The sequence below is a fragment of the Theobroma umbraticum genome, unplaced genomic scaffold, assembly GCF_002168275.2.
Source record: "Theobroma umbraticum cultivar Fairchild unplaced genomic scaffold, ASM216827v3 scaffold_50.0, whole genome shotgun sequence".
Taxonomy (NCBI): domain Eukaryota; kingdom Viridiplantae; phylum Streptophyta; class Magnoliopsida; order Malvales; family Malvaceae; genus Theobroma; species Theobroma umbraticum.
In genome coordinates, this window is record NW_018397261.1 from 1,548,552 (window position 1) to 1,573,254 (window position 24,703).

At 32.5% G+C, this 24,703-nt stretch overlaps 2 protein-coding genes across 2 annotated transcripts; both read left to right on the forward strand.

Annotated features, from left to right (window-relative positions):
- The first annotated feature begins 5,205 nt into the window (after nucleotides 1-5,205).
- On the forward strand, nucleotides 5,206-20,198 carry LOC110418182 (DNAJ heat shock N-terminal domain-containing protein). The gene is made up of 20 exons (XM_021430835.1): nucleotides 5,206-5,433; nucleotides 5,547-5,616; nucleotides 5,736-5,778; nucleotides 6,354-6,431; nucleotides 6,564-6,648; nucleotides 6,767-6,849; nucleotides 9,311-9,368; nucleotides 10,630-10,740; nucleotides 11,518-11,575; nucleotides 11,828-11,924; nucleotides 12,495-12,530; nucleotides 14,294-14,430; nucleotides 14,628-14,698; nucleotides 14,802-14,855; nucleotides 16,243-16,385; nucleotides 16,982-17,122; nucleotides 17,837-18,067; nucleotides 18,270-18,329; nucleotides 18,781-19,041; nucleotides 19,790-20,198. The coding sequence occupies exons 1-20, from the start codon at nucleotides 5,313-5,315 to the stop codon at nucleotides 19,910-19,912; spliced, it is 2,061 nt and encodes a 686-aa protein (XP_021286510.1). The 5' UTR covers nucleotides 5,206-5,312; the 3' UTR covers nucleotides 19,913-20,198.
- Nucleotides 20,199-22,230: 2,032 nt separating this feature from the next.
- Nucleotides 22,231-24,492, forward strand: LOC110418388 (FKBP-like peptidyl-prolyl cis-trans isomerase family protein). The gene is made up of 5 exons (XM_021431101.2): nucleotides 22,231-22,387; nucleotides 22,935-23,081; nucleotides 23,209-23,318; nucleotides 24,014-24,156; nucleotides 24,255-24,492. Exons 2-5 carry the CDS (start codon nucleotides 22,946-22,948, stop codon nucleotides 24,295-24,297), a joined length of 432 nt encoding a protein of 143 aa, XP_021286776.1. The 5' UTR covers nucleotides 22,231-22,387; nucleotides 22,935-22,945; the 3' UTR covers nucleotides 24,298-24,492.
- The last annotated feature ends 211 nt before the right edge of the window (nucleotides 24,493-24,703 follow it).

The following is a 24,703-nucleotide window of genomic DNA, read 5'->3' on the forward strand; positions in this document are numbered from 1 at the left end:
TATAATATTATTAATTAATTAATTTAAATAAATCAAATTCAATTTTAAATTAACTAATTTAATTCTATAAACCATAATTAGCATCTAGCAATGCATCATGGTCACCTAATTGTTAGAAGAGTCAATGTATAGTTTTTCAGTGTAATTCATTCTCACATCATATATGTCGAAGATGATAAGAGTTTGGTGCAATACCTACTCTTATTAACCTTCATATTTGTTCCTACAGTTAGATCATTAGCTTTATAGAGACTTATGAAACTCATTGCATAATCTCCTAATCACCTTAGCTAAAGATTTGATTAAGCTAATGTCAGTCAAGAACTAATGAGATATTTTCCCTTGAATCACTTGGGATGATGATTCCTATCTTGACCACTTATTTATCTTCATATGCTTCATACTATACCCAAAAACATCCTATTTTGGTATCCTTGGTTAGGCATCTGTAGGGATAAAATCAAAGCATAGCATTTCACATACAAGACAACTTGGTGTCTTAAGTTTAGGGAGTAGTTACACAATTGATATATAAAAGTGTTGCATAAACACTTGAGTGAGGTACCAAATGTACTTCTCATGGCGGGTCATGTTTAGTGAACTTGCTCTTCCATGGTAAGCACCCACATGCTAGTTCTAAGTATTTCTATACTTCTACCTATGAGAGTGATTGTTTAGTTCACAAGTCAAGAACATAAGATGTACCGATCTTTGAGTATTATTGATGCCTTGTCTCATAATACAATGATTAGAAGCTTTTAAGAACAATGCCTTGATGCATAAGGATTTCATAATCGTATCCCAATACAATTTCTTTACAAAGCATATATAATTCTATTCGCTTTATCTACATAAGTACAAAAAGTAATTAAATCACAAATTTATGGATAAAGAATTACCTCAATGTTATTATTAATAACAAAATGTCATACATGAATATCTCAAAATTTCAATTCTCATACAACCACAGATTAGCTTATAAAGCTTATACTAATAGATATATGCTAAAATAATGCTTATAAGCCTTTTAAAAAGTATTTCTCATTCTTCTAGGTATTAATTTTAAAACATATTTCATTATATTTTGACGTGATATATATACCTAAAATCTCACACCATGTCATTTCTCATTGCCTAAAAAGAGCTGAATGTTAGACATAATCATAGAATGCATAATTATGTGAATTTATATAGGTAAAATTGGATTGAAAATGAATTAGAAAAAATTTTTAAAAAATAAAAATGTAATAGAATAAAATATGTAGATATCAAATTAGCTGAAAAAGAAAGCTTTATATAAAATAGAGAGGGATACAAATGAAGAGAGAATGAAAATGGGTCAGATATAGAATTATTTATATAAACAAGATAATTATTTAATTTAATATCGATGATGGGATGTTCGTTCGAAACGCAAGGAGTCGCAGTTCCAAAGGAATTTTTCCTAGGCTCGGGATTTAAATTAAGACTCTGCCAGTACAATGATAAGGTTTTAATTTTAAAATTTCGATGTTTCCAATCTTAAATAATCAAAAATTAGTATATAATAAATTAGTCAAAATATAAAAGATAGATATAAAATTATAAAAAAATTATAATAATACTCACGACAATGAATAAATAAATAAGTAAATAAATATTAAATGATGGAAAATTCATAATAATAAATATATTTAAAGTATAAAAGTTAAATATTAGTTTATATAAAATACATATAATAAATTTATAGGTGTTATAAAAAGGAAATAGGATAGATAATAAAAAGAGGAAGTATCGAATCAAAATATACATACAATTATGAAATAAGATATCTTGATTAGAGACTATAGAGTTTGAGTAAAAAAAATTACATAGTAAAATAGATATACATCTAAATAACATAGAAAAATATAATATATGTATTTATAACAAGAAACAATAAAAAAGGAAAATCTTAAAGAAATAACAAAGAAGATATAAGAGGACTTAGAAATAAAATAATAATTTCATAAGCATATCATGCATCACTATTACATTGTAAATGTCATGGCATGTAGATATTTATGTAAATGAGTATAAGTCTCGATGATGGGAGTTTTTGAAAGATCTTGCAAAGGCGAGTTTTTTTTGAAAAGTTTTCTAGGTGAAAGGATATCCCTGAGTCCCACTAGTACGATGGAAGGGCTCGGAGAATATCTTTAATAAAATGGCTTTTGCTTGTAATAAGTCTACATTCACAAAAAGACTATTTTTTCTAAAACATGTACGATAACCCCAAGAATGGGATTTATTCGTCAAATTTGAGAAGGTAAGCTTTTCGGATAATTCTCTAGATAAGAGAATATCCTCGGATCCTACCAATATAATGGGCAGATTCGGAAAATATCCTCAATAAAAGGTTTTTGTTCTACATTATTTGAATTTTATACCATGCATTTCATGAATGTATCAAGTACACATCATACTTGTAAAGTTAAATAAAATTCTTAATAAAATAGAGGATAAAAAAATGAATAATAACTAAGAAAACATAATAAACTTAAGAATTAAGGCTCCAATAAGATAATCTATAATCAAATGGTACCGTTCATGGAACAGACGTCATGAGAGTGCTAATTCTTCCTCAAGCATAACCATACTCCTGAACACAGTCCTAAAAATCGTAGACTAGTTTAACGTTCTCTCAATGGACTTAAAATTAATTTAAGATTTCGTTGATTAGAATTAAGTCAATAGGTGGCCAATCACACCTAAAAAAAAGATTGGTGGCGATTCTCAATATTTCCCGCATCTAGCGGTCGAGTTCTCAGACTTGCACGTAACAACAGTGAGTAGAGGGAATCATGGGTATTATTATGTCAATAGGATTGAACAAGTGTTGAGAAGGGGGGAAGGTTGACGTTTTTTTCTTTAACATTGAAAAAAGATTAAAAAGAATAATGGTGGGGGAGGCACCATTATTTTCCATATAGAAGAATATGTTTAATTGAATCCATTTTTCTTTTGTGGTTCTAATATCTGTAAGGATAAGTTATTTCCACAATAAAATATTCCAAATTCCTAAAAAATTGGTGGGGCATTTTGACAAAAAAGTCATTGAATGGCCTAGATGCAAACTTGAACTGCCAATCTCTTGTGTTATTTTCTTAATCCCCTTCAATGAATATATGTATTAAAATCAAATATATATATATATATATATATATGTGTGTGTGTGTGTCATGATAAGGAATACAAAAGCACTACATGACTAGATTTCATAATTTCTTTTCCCTTTTATATTTTAGTGGAATGATCATTTTTGAAAAAGGAAAAATAGCTCAAACACCTTTTTTGGACAAAAATATGTCTTAATTTTTTTTGAAATCATTATTGTTAAGAAAATTACGTTGTAATGTTTGGCTTAAAAGTATTTTTTAGGAATGTAATATGATTTTACTAAATTACCCTTATATATGAAAATATAAAATTAAATAAATTTAGCTTATTTTTAATGTAATTTTTATCTTTTCAACTATAACCTTTAACATAATAAATAATAATATAACAAAACTAATATAATATTTAAATATTAATTATTAAAATATTTTTTCGAATAACAACTTTATTAATAAAAATGGGGAGGAGCCATCAAAATAGTGGAGCTCCTAACATCAGAAATAAAATCCTAGACAGGAAACAGAGTCAGAAATGCAACAAGGCATGAAGGCATAACAGCGAGAAAGACAGGATGAAAATCAAGGTAAACCGATGACAAGAAGAAAAACGAAAACAGAACTAGAAAGGTATAATAATTTTTCCTTTCTCTTTAAAAATCCAACAAGTCAGGGACAGGAAATATTCAAACTTCAAAGATCCAAGCAGCCCACAAAAGCTTTGATTCAAACAAAAAAAAGGTTGGCTCAAGGAATCTCATAAAGATTGAAGATGATTCTAAAACCACAACCAAACATGGAAAAAAGAAGAAGAAGAACACGAGAAAATATAAGATGGGGCTTGACCAAAATGTACAAGTGAGTGGTGAGATCACTTTACCTTGTGTAAAATATAAACCAAATATTGTAATGTGATTCTCAACAATTTAATTATAGGAAATGTTTCACCTACATTACAACAAAGGCCCCCTAAATGCAAGCAAGAAAGGAAACATAAGAAAGAAAGAGTTTAATCTTGAATTCTGTATTGAATCATGTTAGCATCGGCTTGTCAGTTAAAGCAAAGTATTTATACTAATCAACTAACTCCCTAATATTTACATAGACCGCCCCTAAGTAAACTACAACACTATTTACATAATTGTCACATAAATTACACACGTGATTAAATACTTCAACATACCTTACCTTAAGCTCAACATTGATAATGTAATCTATGAATCAATTAATACATTAGTTTAAAGTTTAAACACACATGCGTATTTTTATTTGTTTTAATCAAATTATTATACTTTTTTTTGGATCTAAACGATTTTTTTTTCAAATTTACTAACATATATATTATTTATTCAATTGATTCAAAAAAATAATTTTAATTTTAAAATATTTTATAATGAATTAGCATAAATTAGGTTCAAATAGAAGTTCAACTGCATAACCAAACTTAAAGAAAACAAGAAAAATCATTTTTTGAAAATAAAATATTACCTTAATGGCCATCATTAAGTTTGAAATTGTTAAATTTTAAGTTCAAGTTTCATTTTACTATTTGATTTATTAATTAATATATGATCTTTTATTTAAAAATTAAAATTCGAATCTTTCTTTTTCAAATCTAAAAAAAAGTTTAAGTTTCATTTTAAGTGATTTTGAATTCAATTATATCTTGATTTGTTTAATTAATTGATTTGTTCATTACTTTTTTTTTATGATATATAAATTATGTGGTTGTAATCACAATGTTAAACTTACATAACACAGCGATTAATCCGAGAATCTCTTCATCTTTACTTCTTTAGGCTAGAAAATCCTCCAATCAGGAAGGAATTTTAGGATTTAATACGGTAAGTAAACCAGGTTTCAGTTCAGAATCTATTTACTATACCCAATGACTTTACACCACGTGTTCCACTTCACGTGCCGCGGTACTTTGAACCCGAACCCCGACTGCACTAAACCTCGATTTACATAGTAATCATCGAATTAAAACCACTATTTTAAGTAAACCTCGGGGGAGAGTCAAAGAGTCAAAGAGTGCTTTATTTACTTTAATTGCTTTTTTATACTTTTGAGTTTTTTTTTTCCCCACAACTCAAGCTCTTCAATTTTCTAACTCGCTCGCTCGCTTAGCTCAGTCTATCTCTGAATAACCAGAGGAGTCAGTGGCGATATACAGCCATGGCCGGAGATTTTGCAGCGAAAATCAAAGCCTACATGGTGCCTCTGATTCTCTTCTCTCTCGCCATGTTATATCAACTCGTTCTTCTCCCTCGCTCTTTCCCCCCTTCTCATTACGATGGTTAGTCCCAATGCATACATACGTTTTCGTGTCCATATATTGTACATAGAAAAATACTTGCTGGATTTTTTTAAAGAAAGCTAGTTATATAGATTCTTTTTGATGAATGGTAGTTTTGGGAATAAAGACGTATAGTTCAACGGAAGCAGTGAAAGAGGCGTACGAGAATCTTGAATCTAAGTGGTAATTCTTTCTGTCTTTCCTTTTCTTATTTACGATTTATTTAAAAAGAATAATAAGTTTGTTCAATTTGATTTAGGCATTTACTATTGTTCAAATGTTTTAAAACGTGATCGTTTCAGGAATTCAGGGTTGGAAGTTCCTACTACTACTGAATTTATCAAGGTCAGTTAGTTAATCTTCTTCATTCGTCAATGATTGTTTGCTTCTGCAAAAATAAATAAATAAAAAATTGCTGGTTGTTTCGATACAATTTATTGCTCCTTGCATTTTAAATTATCAATAGTTTATTTAAGCTACTTTCTTTGCTGCACTTGCTTTTCACTTTTGAAAGTAGTAAAGCACAAAGTGCATGCAAATACAAAACTGAATAGTAATATTTTTGTAGAACTAAAAATAAATATTGCATTGTTTTTGTAGAACAAAATGGATTTTTTTTTTTACTTTAATATAGAATAGTTATGCTAGAATTGTGTTGCACTTTAGCCAATCGGTTATATTTTTTCACCAATTATGATTTTATATTCTACCATTTGCTTTTGCTTTTAATTAAGTTTTTAAGACATAAAAAGCAAGTAGTGAAAGCAACAATGAAAATGTAGCCTAAGTTTCTCCTTGAGATTAGATGAAGTCACATTTAGCCTTAGCTAAATGAACATTGTAGCCCATGTTTCTGAAGGTGCTGAGGTGAAATGATATCTGAATCCATAAGTGAGTAGATGGTGTTTATCTCCTTGCAGATTCGATATGCTTATGAGCTCCTGACAAATCCTATATGGAAAAGAAACTATGATGTCTTTGGTATTGATGAGCAACTTGTAAGTATTTCATTGCAGCCTACTTGTTGTGTGTATTTTTATCTCCCTTCACTCATCTCCCAACAGAGAAAGAGAGCTCTGTGTTTGGTTTTGCATTGTTTTATTGAATGGTATTATCACCTTGGCCTGCAGCATGTTGTGGAAAAAGTCAGCCACCTATATGCAGAGGAAAAGTTTTCTAACATAGAGCTGCCGTTACTGCATGCTGATGCTTCTGGTAGTGAAATTGTGAATATTACCTTTTGTTTTTACATTTTCATGTTTTTATATACTTTCATTCCAAGTCTAGCTTTAAGAAGATTTACATGAGTCTGATGAATGGCCACTTCCTGCAGATATTGGAGATGATGCTTTCAATACGATTACTTCCAATGATTTTCAGTCTATGTTTCAAGATTCCAAACCATGGTTACTTCAGGTACAACCATTGACCTTGTATGTTTGCATAGTATTGCTACAATTAACTAGAGTTCCTCATTGCTTGTCTATGATTTCTCTTCCTTTTCCTAATCTCCAAGAAAGATGCATTCCAAAGTCAAATTTCACCATTGAGGTAGTCAAATATTCAATATTCAGATAGCCCACATTGCTAACTCCTAAAGGTAGTTTAACAATCACTTTGTTCATTGGAGAAAACTAAGAGTTCATAGGTAGTAGTTCAGACTTCATAGACAAACAGACAAAGATGCTAACCTTGGGCTAGCCCTATGTTGAATTGGTAACTTGGCAATCTAACAACTTTACTGTTTTGGGTTTCAATTTGGTTTGTTTGTTGGTGAATTCAGCTTAAACTTCTTAAAGCTCTCTCTAACTTATGCCAATTTCCCTTAAATACTCTACTTAATTAGAGTTGAGGTGGCTAAAATCTTATTCTTGGATAGAGTGCTTGCCATGCTAACTATGTGCTTGCCAAGATGTTAACCCATTTTCAGTATCAAAAATTCATTCTTTGCTCTCTAGAGAACATATTAATACATTAATGTGTCATCATGATAGTTTCCTTTCATACAGTTCAATTAGTTATTCCAAATAAAGATTGGCAGAGGGACCTTTCTTTAAAGTTTTGAAAACCCCATTAAGATTTGCTTATTGTTAAACTAATGACAAGGCAACTCAACATTGATGCCTTTTGTTTCAACTTTAGGATTTTATTGTTGTCCTTTATCGTTGATGTTTTACATATCCTTAATGCTATTGGCTGTGTTTTTGAATTTTAATTTGATGTGATTGCTATCATTTTCTCTCCAGTGGAGTCGATAAATTGTATAAGGATTCTTATGATAAGGAGAGAGTAGGTGTTGTAAATAAGTAAAATGATGTGTTGGAGGTGGCAGAGAGGAAGATTGTGGCAACTCTTGAAACACCAAGTGTTGTGGCAGGTGGAGAAGAATAAGTGAGCGGCAGACTAAGGTTGAGAATAGGGTGGAGAAAGACTAAATAGAGGAGAATTTAAGAGAGAATATTTAGAGAGAGAGAGCTAAGAGTGAAAATGTGTTTGCATTAGCTCAAGAAATCTTGTTTTCCAAAGTGAATTGTGAAAGCTTTTTATTAGAGCAATGAGAAACAATTACTCAAGAACAAACTTTAATGCACATAATGAATAACATTATTAAGAATAGATTTAATGTACGTAATGGGTAACTGTTACTAAAACCCTTTATGTGGACATTGAAATAGTGGTTTTTTTAATACAATGAGTAACAGTTTGAAACCCATTATGTGGTTATTGAAGTAATGGTTTTTTATGATTATTAGTAGTGTAATAAAACTTGTTCTTGAGTAGAAGTTAAGAGGGAAAAGGTGTGAGGGAAAAATGTATGAGTGAACAAGGTAAGAAGGAAAAGGTATGATAGAAGAAGATAAGTTAGAAAAGGTAAAAGGGAGAAACACTTATATTTCAGGAAAAGGTAAGAGGAAGAAACACTTGTACATCAAGAAAAGATTAAGAGGAAGACTTTCTAACTACCTCCATATCTGAGCCACCAAGCCAAACTCTCCAGAATATGTCAAGTTGAAACTAATCTGTGAACCTTGCTACTTGTTCTGGGTTACTTTCATTTTTGCTTGCGTGATATAGTTGTTCCACTCGTTCTAGTTCTTCTCATTGATCTTTGTATAACATTGCACTGCTGTAAAACAACTCTTAAAAGAAATAATAAGTTAGCAGCCAAAATCAAGCATCTACACTATGACATGCTTAAACTCAACTTAACTATGTCATTTTTTTATCCTAGTTCAATCATAAGTTTTGAATCCTTTTCCTCAAATCTGCATGACTAAGACCAACCAAGCTTGTTTTCACTACTTATGTCCAACTAATGTCCCATCTACCCTCTACACTGAAATAAAGAGTCTGTTTGTCATGGTTGCAACTTCTGTAAAAGGCATTGTTGAATTAAAGGTTATTGGAAAAAAGCTAATAGATTGAAATTATTTGAAGTTCCTTGAAGTAAACAAGAATTTTATTGTTTTGTGAAATTTTTATTAAATGTCTTTGAACTTCTCATTGCTGGCCATTTCGAAGTTTTAACTTGGAGTAGCTATAAAGTTCTTTTCCAAAACCCTATTTGGCCTAACTTCAACTTTTGGGAATAGAGAAGTTGTTCTAAAAGCTGGGCCAAACAGCGGCTAAGTCACTTTTCTATTCTGGTGTATCACCTATAGATATCCCATTGCAAAAGTTCAGGTGTAAAAGGTAGCATTAGTCTCGGCCTTAACATGGGTGAATTTTATTCTGTTTCCTCTTGGAATATGGGTTTTCGGTTTTATTATTGCTAGTTAGTGCCTAATGAAATTTTATCCTGGATTATCTGCAATTTGTTTCTTATAATTAACAGTTTACAAGATCATAATAAATGCTAATTGAGATTTTCATTTAGGTGTATTCATCTGGCAGCAATCACTGTGCTCAATTTTCTAATTCTTGGAAAAGAATTGGTATGTTCTTTTGCTGAAAGGTTGAGATCTAGTAAGAATATTTATTAGTATGTTACAAAGTGTACTTTTCTGTTGTTAATTGCCTATGAACTTCATTTGTCACTTTATTTTTAACCTCTTGTCTACTTGTTCAGCCACTATGATAAAGATATAGATTGTAATACGATTACATATATTGATGTTTAACTCAGATGTTAAATTATTAAGTTACCAATGTACCAGAGATTGTTATTGTTATTATTTGCATTTCCTGACTGCTTAAAGTCACACCAAGAGCATCTCAATGCTATCTGGTCCCAACTTGAACCATTCTAAAACTCTAGCTTTCAACCTGATAACGTACAAAATCTGGAGCATCAAGAAGGAACACTGCTTAATGCCACCTATGGTAAGAAAGGATAAGCATTGAGCTCCTACACAGAGACACCAATTTATGTTTTGCCAATCAAGTTAGGATGAAGGTTAACTGAATTTTGGTGTTCTTTGATAATTTGAAAAGTTCAATGTTGAAAAGCAAGTGCTAAACTTTTGAGTAGGAATCTGTACGAACTGTTTCTGTCACTGCAACCTAAATTTTCGATAAATCTTTGGATTATTATTGTTCTTCTTCTTCTTCTTTTTCTTCTTCTTTGTCTTCTTCTTATTGTTAGTATTGTTATTATTGTTGTTGCGAAAGAGATATATGATTTATAAGATTGTACAGTTAATTAGAGATGTTGGGAGATGACATGATATAATTTTCCTTGTTGATTATCGTACTGCAGGAAGATTTTTCCAATCTCAACAATTTCTGAAATTCCAATAATGCATATGTCGTTGATATTGAAATGTGAATCTATAATTACTTTGTAGGCTTATTTGGAATAATGGTTATTCAAACTAAACAAATTGGTCTTCTTTCTAAGTGCTACTGCCAATTTTATGTGTGGAGAAAAGGAACCAGAAATGAAATACAAGAATCCAAGATGTACAAAAATTATGATACATATGTTTATGTGCTCCTTTTCCAATGTTCTAGACATAATATTTACATAATTCTTCTGATTAAGCTTCTTTCATTTCTCTCTCTCTCTCTAAAGATGCAAAAAAAAAAAAAAACAAAAGGACGAGGATATTGCATTGAATATAAAAATTAGAATGCAGTAGTCTTATTTGTGTTAGTTGATGCTTTCTCAGGTCGTATAATTCTTTAGAAATCTTTATTCTAATTGTGATCATTGCTTTAATATTTTAATGAATTATGTCTTCTCTTCATATTCAGCTGCTTTGTTGAATGGGGTTGCAAATATTGGTATGGTAGAGCTTGGTGAGATCCAAATTGCAGCCTACCTTGCTGAGAGAAAGCCAACGGGCCAGTTTTTCTTCAGGAATGGTTAGTGGTGTTATAATCACTGGTATAACCAGCTAATATATAGCTCCCTATCATTGTTTCTGCTATTTACTCTTAAAAAATTTGCCGGAATATAGAGGAATTCCCCTTGTTGGTAGAAATAGTTAGATAAGTAAAACCTTTCATGATTTGCTGCAATGAAGACTATGGACTTATTTATGTTAAAGTTGTCAATCTAACCAGAGCAACTCTTCTACTGTGTTGCTGGTTTTAGGTTGGCTGATGTTAAGTTCATTGATAGCTTCCTTGGTTTTGTCACTCTGAAACTAGTCAAGAACTGTTCAGGAAAGCTGGATCATGGGCTTGTAATTCAGTGGTCTAAATGAAAGCAGATAGATGTTTTAATATCTAATGATTAATATCAGCAGTATGTATGTCTTACATGTAGCAATACTGAATGTTGCTTCCAAAGGTTAACTAAATAACCACTCAGGTGAAAGTGTCACAGTGTTATAAAGCTTGAAGCTGATGTAATTCCGACTATTGTGCTGTCAGTTTTGCCAACAAATGAGTAAAATGGAGGTGCTATGAAGCAGCTAAATGATTAAGGATGCCAGTTAATGTATTTCCCGACTGGAAGCAATTTATGTTTCTTTCTGTCGTTGAATTCATTTCAACATGCTTTTATTCTTCCTCCTAGTAGATGCTATGCCACTGACAACTCCAACTGCTGTTTTGTCATGTTTTGTTTCTGAAACTTTAACTTAAGCATGGCCAAGCACTTCTGTTGTATATTGAACTTAATAATAATGTATACAGGTCTTCCTTCATTGGTTGCTTTTCCATCAGGGTGCAAAACTTCAGACTGTCTAATCAGGTAAGTTGCAGTTGAGGCTTGAAATCAAATGTGTTTTAAAAATCAATAACAAATAAATCCTATTAGAACAAATTTAAGATACTTGAGTTGCAGTTTGTTTTATATAGTGAAAAGCAGAATCTATGTTTCAATTTGGACATTATACACCTTATTTGATCATATCTCCCATTTACTGTAACTGAATGACTTCCGTACTTCTTAGAAATTTTTTTTAATGCTGTAATGATATATTAAATCGATACTAATGTATAGGTTTGAGGGAGAGCTCTCTGTTGATGCAGTTACAGATTGGTTTGCAATAGCTGTGCTCAACTTGCCTCGCATCTTTTACCATTCGAAGGAGTCACTGGTAACATATAGCATCTCTTAGATGTTGTCATGTGGCTTTTTATTCTTAACAAAGGTTCTTTTTTTTTAATTTACTATCGTCATCTTTTTGCAAGCATAACCTATTCTATTTGAATGCATCAGTTGGATGAATTATCTGAATGTATCTGTTGTTCTTTTGAGAAGCTTTACTTCATCAGAACTTCGTATGCACATCGTTTGTTGCTATTTCCATATCCGACTTTTAGTCTTATTTAAATGTGGGGATAAATTTTTAATCTTATCCATTTGAAGTCAATGCAAGGAATAGTTAGGAGATTATGCATTCATTTTGAAATTTCTTTAAGATCAAATTTGATATTATACTTGTCATACTAGATGCCCTACCATATTTCAGAGTATCTAACTCATTTCACTGTTAAAACAATAATGTTCATCAATTTTTTTTCACTTTTAGATGATTCTTTTTAAAGTTTTAGTTTATTATTATATTTGCTTTTTGAGTTCTGTTAACCTTGCCCTGTTGGTGTCATACTGTGTGTGTCAACTTCTTCCTACAATTGCAGAAAATGACTTTGTTTTTTTACGTCAGGGACCAAGGTTTCTCGCAAAAAGCAGTCCCCATAAGGTATGACCTTTATCTTTATTTTTTCCAGTTTCAGTGTTCATTATTCTCTAAAATTGTCAACATTATTTTATTTGCTTTAGTCTCTTATGATTTGGTTCTCTGTATATTTCTTCAACTCCCTTTTTTCTAAATTAGATGATCCCTTGCTGTAGGGGGATGTTCCAAAACTATGTCTTCTTTCTTTGTTTAAATAACTAGTTTCTTTCTTTTTCTATATTCTATTTTTAGGCATTAAAAATTATTAAACATCAATATATTGTTAATTAAACCCTAAAATCAAAATTTTTTCTTAAGCTGCACACAAAGTTAAACTTAGGCATTCAATTTTGAATGAAGGGAGTAGTATGAATCAAATTTTTTTTTTTTTAGTTTTCATATTAATTTTACAGAAGATCTGATTTTAGTGCCAGACTGCACTTGTCAGTTGGTTTTCTTTTTCTTTCATTTTTCTTGGTTATTGTTATAGCTTTTGTTTCATGACTTTAAACAGTTTTTTATTGTTTTTTCAGTTTATTAGACTTTGTAGCTTGAAGCAGTTTCATGTCTTGCAGGTTTTTTTATTTTTTTGTTGAAAACATGTCTTGCAGTTTTTTTCACATAATAAAGGTCCTAAAAATCTTAGAGAGAATTTTTTTTATTCACCAGATTTTGTTAAATTGTTCAAGTGGCGTTTGTTTAATAGTTTTCACCTTCAATACTTTTTGGTGAAAACCATCCATTTAATTTATGTTACATCTTTTCTATCTTACATCATATAATTTTAAAATTCAAAGCCTCCTTAAATTGTGACGTGTTTGTCATTTCCTGTTATTGTGAGGGCATTTTCGGTTTTCAGCGAAAGTTGTGTGCTGACTGTTAATTTTGGCATTGGATGGTGGGTGTTTTGGGGATTGCATTGCTAAGTTAGGGGCTTTTTGGGGTTTACAGAGCTTCCATTTCGTGATTTATCTAAATGTTGGGGTTATTTTAGGTTTTTCATGGGGGCTTTTTCAGGTTTTCCTTCAGTAGGGCAGGGTCTTCCCGGGTTTGATTTCATTCTTCTCCACTTAGCCGCCCAGGGTTGTCTGTTTGTATATTATATACTTTAGCATAGTCCTCATCAAGTAGAAAGAAATTTCAAATAGAAAGGAAAAGAAAAAAAATTCTAGTTCGTACTTGGATATTATATAAGAACAAGGATCCTGTTAAATTATGTATAATAAATCAATAGAAAAGTACTAACATAATGATTGTGAATTTGTCCCGAATAGGCTAATTATATGCAAGGTCTTGCTAAAGTGGATTCTCAGAGTAGGGGCTGTTCCATTTTGTATTACGCTATTGTTCCATCACGTTTTAGCATTCATTTGAAAGCTTTCTATAAGCGTTTAACGAACCTCTAACATTGACTATAATGTCACTTCATTAGTTTCTTTTGAGAGCCTTTGTTTTTTTACAGTCTATTAGCATAGCATAGATTACCATGCTGTTATTGTTGATCCGTGGAAAAATTTCATCATGTGCAGTTGGCCTATCAATTGGTACTTGGTTCTGATGCATTTTACTAGTCATGTCTTATGTATATGTCACTGCAGATATTGTATAATGTGCTATCGGCAATGGCACTCTTATCCTTAATGTTCTGTTTTTTTTTGGTTTAATATGTATATTATCAACATTTGAACATGTTCAATATTGAATGTTCTTCTGTTTTGTTAGCTTTTTTTGATTCGCATATATCATCCCATTGTAATAGTGGATTGTTTCATGCTTTTGACTCATAGGTAAAAGTGATTTTCTTCTCAAAAACAGGGGAGCGTGCAACTCCTGTAATGCGTCAAGCTGCAAAGGATTATTGGAACTATGCCACTTTTGCCTGTGTCCTATGGCGTGAAGAGGAATTTTCTGTTTGGTGGACTACGTATGTAGATTTGATTTCTCTTATGCACTGCATATGCATAAAAATTAGAGAAGAATCCCATATATATCACATTTAAATAATTCAAGTGTAACTTTTGATCTCTGATATTTATCTTATAATTGCAATCCTTGAGTTTAGTCTTCTTTCATTTTCTATGGTAGTATCTACCTTCACAGATTTTTGTAAACCATTAACAGGTTTGGAGTGGAGTCTGCACCAGCTGTAGTGTTCTTGAAAGATCCGGGTCTAAAACCTCTTGTGTATCATGGCATGTTAATGCATACGTATTCTATTTCTTATAAGTTTTACATGCCTATATAACTTCAAATTAATTACTATATACCAAGCTGAGCAGTGAGTACTATTTGCAGGATCAGTCAATGATTCGTGGTTTTTAGATGTCTTGGAACAGAATAAACAGCAAGGTATCTCTGAGCATTTCTTTATTTTAGTTAAGCGTATTTGGATATAAAAGCTAGTATTTTGAAGAATTAAAAAATAAAATTTAACTTTCATATTGAACAAAATGCATGTTTTACTTTCAATCAAATATGATTTTATTTTACCATTTACTTTTTTCTTTATAGCAACTTTGAGGTAGCAAAATGCAAATCGTAAAGAGAAAGTAGCAAGGGCTACAACTAAATGGCATCTTAGTAGTAATTTCTTTTGATCACTTAATGACAAGAACTTACATTACCCACTGCCGTTGGTTGCTGAGAAAATTGCACTCCCTCATGGTTCCTTCATCCATTTTATGTACATATTGTCATTATAAGAGTAGATAAGTCAAGACTCAAGAATATAAGTATGCTGGACGTTGACATTCACTGCCAGTGGATATGTCATGACATTCCCAATCTCTAGTTTTTAAAATATATAGTTGTAGAATATCCAAGCATATTATCCTATATGCAACATCTAAAGGACTACAAGTCAGTGGTCTCAGGTGGCATGGTGTTGTTAGTCTGGTGCACACTGCATAGTAGGCAGTAGAAAGCATTGTGTTTTCCAAATTGAATGTATGCTTAATTTGATTTGCTTGAATTGAATGTTGTAGAAAGTCAAGATGCACAGTGATTTGACTTGTATCTCAGCAGAGCATTTTGATCCATCAGTTGCATACTTTTTGCAATAGTTATTAGAGATGTTAATGAAACTTGTACTGTAGTTGGTTATAAAAGTGCATGTAGTTCTATTTCTAACGGAAGGAAAGTATTGGATTCATTTAAAGTGTTCACTGGATGAATGAGCAGCTTGGTTTCATTAGTCAAATACTTGGTGCCAAGCTCAGTAATCCCTTCAACTTTGATGGTAAAATCAGAATAGAAGTTATAATTTTTGGTAAAAAACAATTGTAAGTTATTACTCTGACTGTTTTCTGCCACTACTTAACAGGTCTAATGTTTCAAAGAGATATCGTCTATGAAATCAAGTTCAGTATAGCAAATTTTAAGCATGTGATGAATTGTTGAGTAGAATGTTGGAAAATTGCTTGCTTAATGCCAGCGTGGAACATGATATTACTTTGTTTAGTTTGTAAGTGGAAAGGGAAGAACAGGAACCTGGCTGCTTTTCTAATCTCTGGTTGAAAATGATATCCGCTTGTCGTCTCACTTTGTCTAAATGTTTTTACTTTTTCTTCACTGAGTTGTGTAAATGTTATACAAGTGCTACATCTTGTTACGTAAGTGTGAAATGCAGAAAAACTTGGCAGATCATAGCAATGCAGTACAAGTTTTTTTGTGGAGCAAACTTTTCTTGCTTTTCTTTCCTTAAGAAAGGGCTTTATGTCTCTGGGTGTCTTTTCAGTGCTTCCTCAATTAAGGAGTTTGACATCAAAGGAACTAGGTTGTGATGCTCGTGGCTATTCTCGTGCTGGGCATGATACTCTGACCTGGTATTGTGCAATTCTAGCGGGAAGGCAGGGTCTGGAGCTTGATAGTATGCGAGAAGTAAGCTTCTTTGCACTAATTTACGTTCCACATGTTCAGTTCTGTTCATATCTTTTCTGTTGCATCATTTGCTCCAGCATTTCTTTTAATCTCTTTTTGATAGTTTAAACAATGTAGAATTAAACTGTTTCTCTAGCATTTGAGAGCAATGAGGATGATTTTGTCTATATTTTATTTTATTTATAGATGTTGCAGTTTTTCTGTAAGGAATATATCAATTTTGGTATTAACAATCTTGTCTTTTGAAATATAGGATTAGCACTTCTCCAGATTATTGTTGCTTGATAGATATTATATCTTTTAATGAGGAAAATTTATACTCTAATCTGAAGAGAAAACCATAAGTGTAGATAATATGAAAAGATTTGTTGAGCTTGAAACTGGCAGCCTGGTAGGATAGAAAATTGAATAACACAAAGGATAATACACAATGAATTTATTTAAATGTATGACTGCATTGACACTCATGCATGTGCATGTGTATCCGTCTTCAATGTATTGCAACGATATTTAATCTTATTTAGCATTACAGAGTACAATGTGGTGGCCATTTTCTCTTTGATTTTAGAAAATGTGTGAACTAAATTAGGTTGTAGACCATGCGCAGGGTCCAAGAAACTTTATCGAAGTCTAGCGAGTTGAATGCAGCAATTGAAGATGAGCAATCAATAACAGCTGCTGTTGCTTTAAAAAACAAGCGATTAACTTTTAGCTGGCTTGATGGGGAAGCCCAAAAGGTGCGTTCTTTATTATTTATTATTATTTTTTTATTTTGAATTGTTCTTCAAAGATGCTTGTGATTTTAAAGTTAAAAAGGAGCTCCCTCTGTGATTTGCCTAGCTTGCTCTTTTTTCTTATGTTTAGCGTATATTTAAGAGGTATGGGGAACACGTGAGAATTGAAAAGGGCTTATAATAAGATCTGAATTAGATGGCATGATGGCTCAGCCTGAACCTGGTCCTACAGTCATTCTATCTCTCCCTCTCTTTAATTTTGTCTCAAATATATTGATTGATATCAATGTTTAAGCAAGCCCTGAAACTGTATTAATTATCTGGGATAGCAAACCTTTTTAAACAAAAAGCTTTAGCTGATAGGTTGCAAAACCATCATTGTAACCCCTATTACTCTTCCTTATATGCGTGCTCACGCCTAATGGGCTATGCAATTGGTCAAAGCGCAGGCCATCACTACCTTGTGTTGGAATTAATTTTTAGCATGACAACGGGTGCCTTGGTTCAAAAGCTATACCTTTAGGTCATGTGGGCTCTAATATTGTAATAGCTAATGCTTAAACTGGCCAAACCAACTTACTATCTCCTAACAATTAGGTTACCAATTTTTGTGTGAAGATTTGATTATATTCATCTTATTGTATGTAACCTCTGATTTCTTTTTTTTTTTTTTTTTTTTTTTTTTTTTTTTTTTTTTTTTTTTTGAGTCTTATTCAGAACTATTGTTTTTTCTACCTTAATACTGAAAATGGTTATGAAACATGTGGACCAAGGAGGGTTCCAACTGATGTCCCCCAGCTATTCATTATCCGATACGAAAGGAATGCGTCTGAAGATGCTGTTAAGGTTGAGAGGAAGGCAAAAAGTATATGGGAATTCCACCAACATGAAGTTGATCCTGCAGCACAACTTTCAGTGACTTACAACGGTTCAGCTGAAATTTCCCAGGTATAAGCATCTCTCTCATATGTTTAGCTACAGCATCAGGTATGTTCATAAGTAGTCTTATAAGTTCATAGTTTGCATTAGTTTTTTTTTCTGATGTTCTGTATTCGTCACTCTGTAAGAGAGCAGAGATATTTTGAACATTCTGAAGCCAATAAATACGTATTTTCCTAATTGTCTGTCAATATTTTTGCCATTTTTGCAGATCATCCAGTGGATATCAAATATAATCAAGGATGGTGACTCCAGGAATCTCCCATTCTATGTATGCAGCATCTTGTTTCTTTGAGTAATTTCTAAAAGAAGGCCAATATTTTTGGATGCTCTTTGTTTTAACCCTTTTATGTTGACTCTTGTAACTATTGCCTAAGATGAACTTGTGGTTGTGGGCAAATTCTACACCTAGAGATAACCTTCTCATTAGATTATTTTAGTAATCAATCTATCTTGCTTCATTCAGAAATTTTAGGCAAGTAATATTTCCTATAACAAATTTCTGTTGTTTATATTATAATTTAGAAAGGGACGATATGCTGTCCCTGAAGATCCTTGGGCTTAATGCCAAAAGGAAGAGAGGTGTGTTGGCATCTATATATTTATGGTTGAACTGTACTATGGTGTTCCGTTGCAGTTGTTATTCAAATTATATCTCCATATCAATCTCCTTTGAAACCTTTAATTTGCCATTTAAGCACTTAGGTCTATTTCCATTGCAGAGGGTAAAAACACCAGAGCTAGTTCCTGAGGACACAGAGCCTTTCTGGTCAAGAGGTCAACAAAGCATACTTTCCAAAAGCATGGGAACAAAGCAAAAAATGCAGGGCATCATAATTCGATTATATGATTACCTAGGAGATCCAAGGATTGGTCCAGCATTGCTTTTGGGATCATTGATGTCCTTCGGTAGCATCTGGTTAATGAGGAGTCAACAGAATCGTCCGGTTCAGTCAAGTCAACCAGGCCAAGCAGATAATGACGTAAGTAATGGTTAAGAATGCTTCTCTTTGACAGTCTCCAAGTAATGTAGCTATTTTATGCCACTGATTGGAATCAATAACAATGACCACTCTAACATGCATTCATTGGAAGCTAGTGACTGAGTACAAGGGGTACTTTATGTTTCATCTCAGTTGTACTACATGCCTTAGAAGAGTTTGCTTGGCAACTGTGAAATACCACTTTTTTATTCATGCAAGTTGCTTGCTTATCTCTCTTGTTCTGGTACATGAACAAGACTGTGACAATCGATTGGCAATGAATTATGCATGTATGCTTTTTCCTAGATTTTTAGCATGCTGATATGTCCACATTAAGTCTTCTTGGCCAGGCTCACTATCCTCCTAATATCTGCTCAATAGATGAAATCTTCTCTTACCATCCCTCCAGCAGTATTATTGTAGGTCTGATTTTTTTCAACATAATCCTAATGTCTGCATGTGATACATGGGTACTGGTTAGCCTTTTTTTCGTAATTAGGTCAATAGATCAAGCTTTAATAATTTGTTTAGGAAAACATTGCACACGCTATAGAGTCTACATTCCATGTTTCTTTTTCTTCTTTGAATTTTGGCTGATTAGGTCTACTTAACCCATTTATATCATTTTTCAGCAAAGGGAATAGAAAGGTATTTAGTTTATTGTGTATCATCGCTCCTTGCAGATCATCCGCCTTTTTCATTTAATCTTAACTATTTTGACCACCAACTGCTATATCTGCTTTTCCAGGATAAACCTAGACCAAGAGAGAGACGTCAACGAAGATATGGGCCAAACAATGATATACCTCCTTCAGTAACGGATTTGGAACCAAGAGATTCTTACCAGATGCCACTGTCAGACTCAGACTAAGTAGCTTCACATTATGCAGTTCCAAAAGTTAAAACTTCATGAAATAACTGCTGGCAGGTGATATACATGTGTGTGCTAGGATGATAGCTTTAAAGTAACAGACCAATCGATGAGAGGCTTTCAAGCACAACACATCTTGAGGCAACCAATGTACTTTTATACTTAAGAATCTGTAAGCATCTAACACACTTTTTTAAATTCCATGAAAAAATCATTTGCTGTAGAAGATAATCAGCGACTGAAATTGGCACATAATGGATGTTAGAACATGTCAAATTAGAGATAAGCGGGCGTATAGGTTTTGTCATCAGTGTTAGTATAATTATTATCTTCTCTTCTAAGTTGGAAGGTATATGAAAATAAAAGGTACCATTGCATTGTCATTCCGTGTTGAAAAAGGTGTGTATAATTATGTGGTCCCCATTCAGGCCTTCCCCAAGGCCATCCGTCAGGGCTTCTACCACTTTGTTTTGACGTTTATAAAATGGAAGCATACATCATGAACTGTGTTTGGTTCTTCTCTTCCTTTAAACTTGGTGCATACATAAGTAGCAAATCTTGTATACCTTTTCATCTATATGCTTTAATTTTGTTATTGTAAGAGGTTCTGAATATTCATTGGTTGGCATAAAAAATGTCAACAAAAGAAATTATACAATAAATAAATAAATAAATAAATTTTATGTCCATGACTATCCATTTAGAATATATGCTTGAATATATGGATGTAGAGGTCAACTTTAAATTCGGCGGATGAGCTTGAGTCAGCGCTCCTTATCAGTGAATTTAAATAGGGATGGGGGCATGGGGCAGTTGGTGGCGGATGATGTACAGAGCAGTTCCTCCACGCCTCGCCATTCTTTTTCCAGGCATTTAAGACGTGCTGATATGCACGTGCATGAGCTGATCATTTTGATTTCTCCTCAGCTACATGACCTAGAAAATAACGGAGACCTCTATTCAAATTACCTTAAAGTAAACATAAGAGCCAATACACTATCTTAATCTCCTAGAGACCTCATAACCAGCCTCATCTAACAAACTCAAACATAACAAACAATTGCCTCGAACCTCGTCAGCCTCGTCAGTGGCGATAGAAAAAACCAAACCACATGGCCACTAACTATATTAGCTTTGAGTTTAGGACAATTCCGCTTAGCATGACCTTTCTCCCCAAACTTGAACTATTTAACAATCCTTTCTGAATGTGACGAGAGTTGGTCTCACCAGGATCACCACTCTCCCCATCTTTGTTATCTTGCAGTACTAACACATGGCATCATCAGTACTAGTATCCCTTCATTCCCCGTCACCCTGTCTTTTCACTCCTTGAGTTCAAACAAGTTTTGGCATCTTTGAAGGATATCCGAGTTCTCTCGTTCAAGAAGTACCAACCAAGTACTCATCCAAAGGTGGTAAACAACACAAGAAAAAGAGAGCTTGATCCTCGTATTCAATTTTAATCTCAATATTTCTCAAATCTAAAATTACTTTATTCAACTCATTTAGATAGTAGAGATTTGGTTAAATAAATATAATTAAACTTTTGTGCCCTACTCATCAAGATTCATTTTATTCACTACCTATCGAGAAACTTCATTTAATATGTACAAATTTTATCGCACTCAAAAAATAATTCAAATAATCTTTCTTATATTTTTTTCGTTAATCATTCTAAACAGTTTATATACTTTTATTCTTTTTAATTAGTTAGCAACCTTTGTTGAATTAAAACAACTATCGTGTTTACATTTTATTTTTTTAAAATATTTGATGCACTTAATATATATTTTCAAATTCGGTTTATATGAATAAAATAGGATATTCTGCTCAAAATTACATCTACTATATAACAAATATTGTGTTTCTTATAAAAAATATAATAAAGGTAATCTCAATTGATTTTTTTTTTATTTTTAAAAGAATCATTTTCCTTTGGTTATTAAAAATTATCATTTTAGTTTATCGTTGCTTAAAATATAATAAATATAATCTCAAATAGTAAATATTTTTAATTAAATTATGTACCCCGTGCAATAGCATGAATTTAAAACTAATTAATAGCTTATTCCTATGTTTAGTATATTGATAGTTATCCAATATATTTATATCTATAATTTTTTTGAAATTAGAAAAAAGAGATTTAAATCGTTCTTTAAATAAAAAAGTCATACACATCAAATACTCGAATATTATATATATATAATTAACAGCTGATTAATTATAAATTGTACTTGTAAACATAATCCCATATAAAAATAAAATACTAACCCTATTTTAACTAAAAAAAAATTGATAATCCCACCAATGGAGGGCAATAACGTCATTTAAGTAGAAATCCAAAGCCTTTCTACCTCGAAGGCTTGGAAAGAAGTGATCTGATCTCTCCGTCTGCTGCCTCAACGAAAGCTGCAGAGACATAAGGTCTAACTTCCACTTTTGTTCTGTGACCCTTTTGTTGCAGTACATAACAAGGTAAAAGTATCAATACCCAGATCGCTCTCTTTCTCTCTTCGCAAGCTCTATTTATTTTAATTCATGTTCCTTTAATCAAATTTCCGCCTCTATTAAATTTCGCCCTTTTGATTTTTCTTTCTTGTTCTCCAGTTTCCTTCTTTTTTAGTGTTTATTTTGCATTTGTGTTTGCATGCTGTTTAATATTGTTGTTGAATTAGTTCCCCTTTTGATGAATTAGACATAGTGAGTGTAGTGTTTACAGTCTGTAAGGAGTTAAAGAAAAAAAACTTGATGTTGAGATTGGGATTGGTGGGCACCCAGAGTTTTGGATATTTAAGAGTGAGCTATAATTTGGTAGATGAAGTGTTTAAAATTATACGTTTGAAGTAAAACGAATAGATAGTTAACTAAATTGGTACATGTTCTTCCTTTAGCTCTCTCTAGTAACTGGATAGTTATATCATTGGCTATCAATTCAGCAAAATCTTACCACTTGACATTCTTTGTAAGTGTCGTTGAAGCTGTTCCCTCTCATGTTTACTTTAATTTATGCTTAAATAAGTAGGTTTTTGAGAGATGGGGAAGGATTCAAAACCAAAGGAACCCAAGGGAAAAGGCAAACAAGCCGGAGGTGGAAGTGATGAGAGTGCTTCAAAGGGTAAAGGTAAAGCTGGGAAGGGAGATGGGCTTGGCACCTGCACTTATGTTAAAGGTCTCTTTTTCCTGTAGCCCTTTTTGTAGAAGCATTGTTAGTTTATTGCTTTTAATCACATATGTTTTACACTCTTCTTGCTGTTCTTGTTATTTGTTCTTCTTTTCTTTTCCTTTCAATTGTTCAGCTAGGCACATCTTATGTGAGAAGCAGGGGAAGATCAATGAAGCTTACAAGAAACTGGAAGATGGTTGGCTTAGCAATGGTGATAAGGTTCCACCAGCTGAATTTGCAAAGGTGAAAATATCAGGATTTCATTTTATTGAATGTTCAGAGATACTATACTATAAATCTAATTTGGGCATCAGGGAAACAATTAACAATCTGGAGGACAATCTTTACTCCTTTCACCGGTGCCTATGACATTGGCATGTTGATACTTGCTTAAATATAATTGAGACAGTTATTGACTGTGTAGATGTTTATCAACAAGTCAAATAAGCCTACTGTTTATTTTCTTTATCTGTCATGTCCTTATTGGATTCACCAGTAAAAATCAAAGAAAAAGGAATAGTAGGGAGGTTGAGCTATTTTCATTTTAATATCTTAAAAGGATAGACAACTATGGTGCTCATCTATAATTTGCTTGCTTTTGTTGAGAAAAATATTAGCCACATATTTCTCTAGCAAAATATGGCACTAAACACACACGCATGATACAGTCTTTGACATGGTTTTTGGCCTAGAACTTTGGGATACATACTGGCTGCAGCAACAGAATTCCATATGTATGTGCTCATGTGCACACTCGAACAAACGCATATTATCAAGGGGAATGTACTATCATAGTATTGCTTAAATGTTGCACAGTGTTGTGAATTTTTAAATAGGACTTCGTCATCCTTGCTACTTACTGACTGGGAGCGAAGAGAATTATTTGACCTCAATACTGTTTTCTGATTTTCATTGAACATATTCTTTCTTTTTTCCAGATAGCTCAAGAATATTCAGAATGTCCATCAGGGAAGAAGGGTGGAGATTTAGGATGGTTTCCGCGAGGTAAAATGGCTGGCCCATTTCAGGAAGTTGCCTTCAGCTCAGCTGTTGGAGCTACTAGTGCACCCTTCAAATCAACGTATGTATTTTTGTTGTCAATTCAGGTTCATGCCATTCACATCTTCTAATTTCTTTGGCTCTGACCATTATTTGGTTATTTTGTTCTTTATAATGCAGACATGGATACCATATCATCTTGTGCGAAGGAAGGAAGAATTGATGGAAGCAAGCGAAGATATAGTCAGGCGGTGGAGATGGGTTTTATGTTCTATATACAGACATGAAATATGTTAAAAGTTTGTCTCATTAACTGATGAAACTTCGGATTTGCAACTTGATAATGCTTCTTCTGGTGGAATAGTTTGCCTAAAAATTATCTTGGAATATATGATGCCAATTTATTTACCTCTTTTTACCTTTCATCTATGGTTGTTGCTTTCAGTTTTGGTGGAGATGATTCAAGAAATCAAGGCAGAGACAGTCCCGAACTTTAGACAGGGATTAAAAGTACTGCAGTACGTTAAGACTTTGCATAGATCATTGCTTCGAGGAACAGAAATTGAAAAAAAAAAAAAAAGAGGGTAAAATATTTTTATTTTTTTAAAATTTTAATCATAATTTCACAC

Coding starts and splice junctions, on each gene's coding strand:
- LOC110418182 (XM_021430835.1), top strand. CDS start 5,313: ATGGCCGGAGATTTTGCAGCGAAAATCAAAGCCTACATGGTGCCTCTG. Junction 6,432..6,563: donor TTGGTATTGATGAGCAACTT/GTAAGTATTTCA, acceptor CTTGGCCTGCAG/CATGTTGTGGAAAAAGTCAG. Junction 14,699..14,801: donor AAAACCTCTTGTGTATCATG/GCATGTTAATGC, acceptor TACTATTTGCAG/GATCAGTCAATGATTCGTGG.
- LOC110418388 (XM_021431101.2), top strand. CDS start 22,946: ATGGGGAAGGATTCAAAACCAAAGGAACCCAAGGGAAAAGGCAAACAA. Junction 23,082..23,208: donor CACCTGCACTTATGTTAAAG/GTCTCTTTTTCC, acceptor TCAATTGTTCAG/CTAGGCACATCTTATGTGAG. Junction 23,319..24,013: donor CACCAGCTGAATTTGCAAAG/GTGAAAATATCA, acceptor TCTTTTTTCCAG/ATAGCTCAAGAATATTCAGA.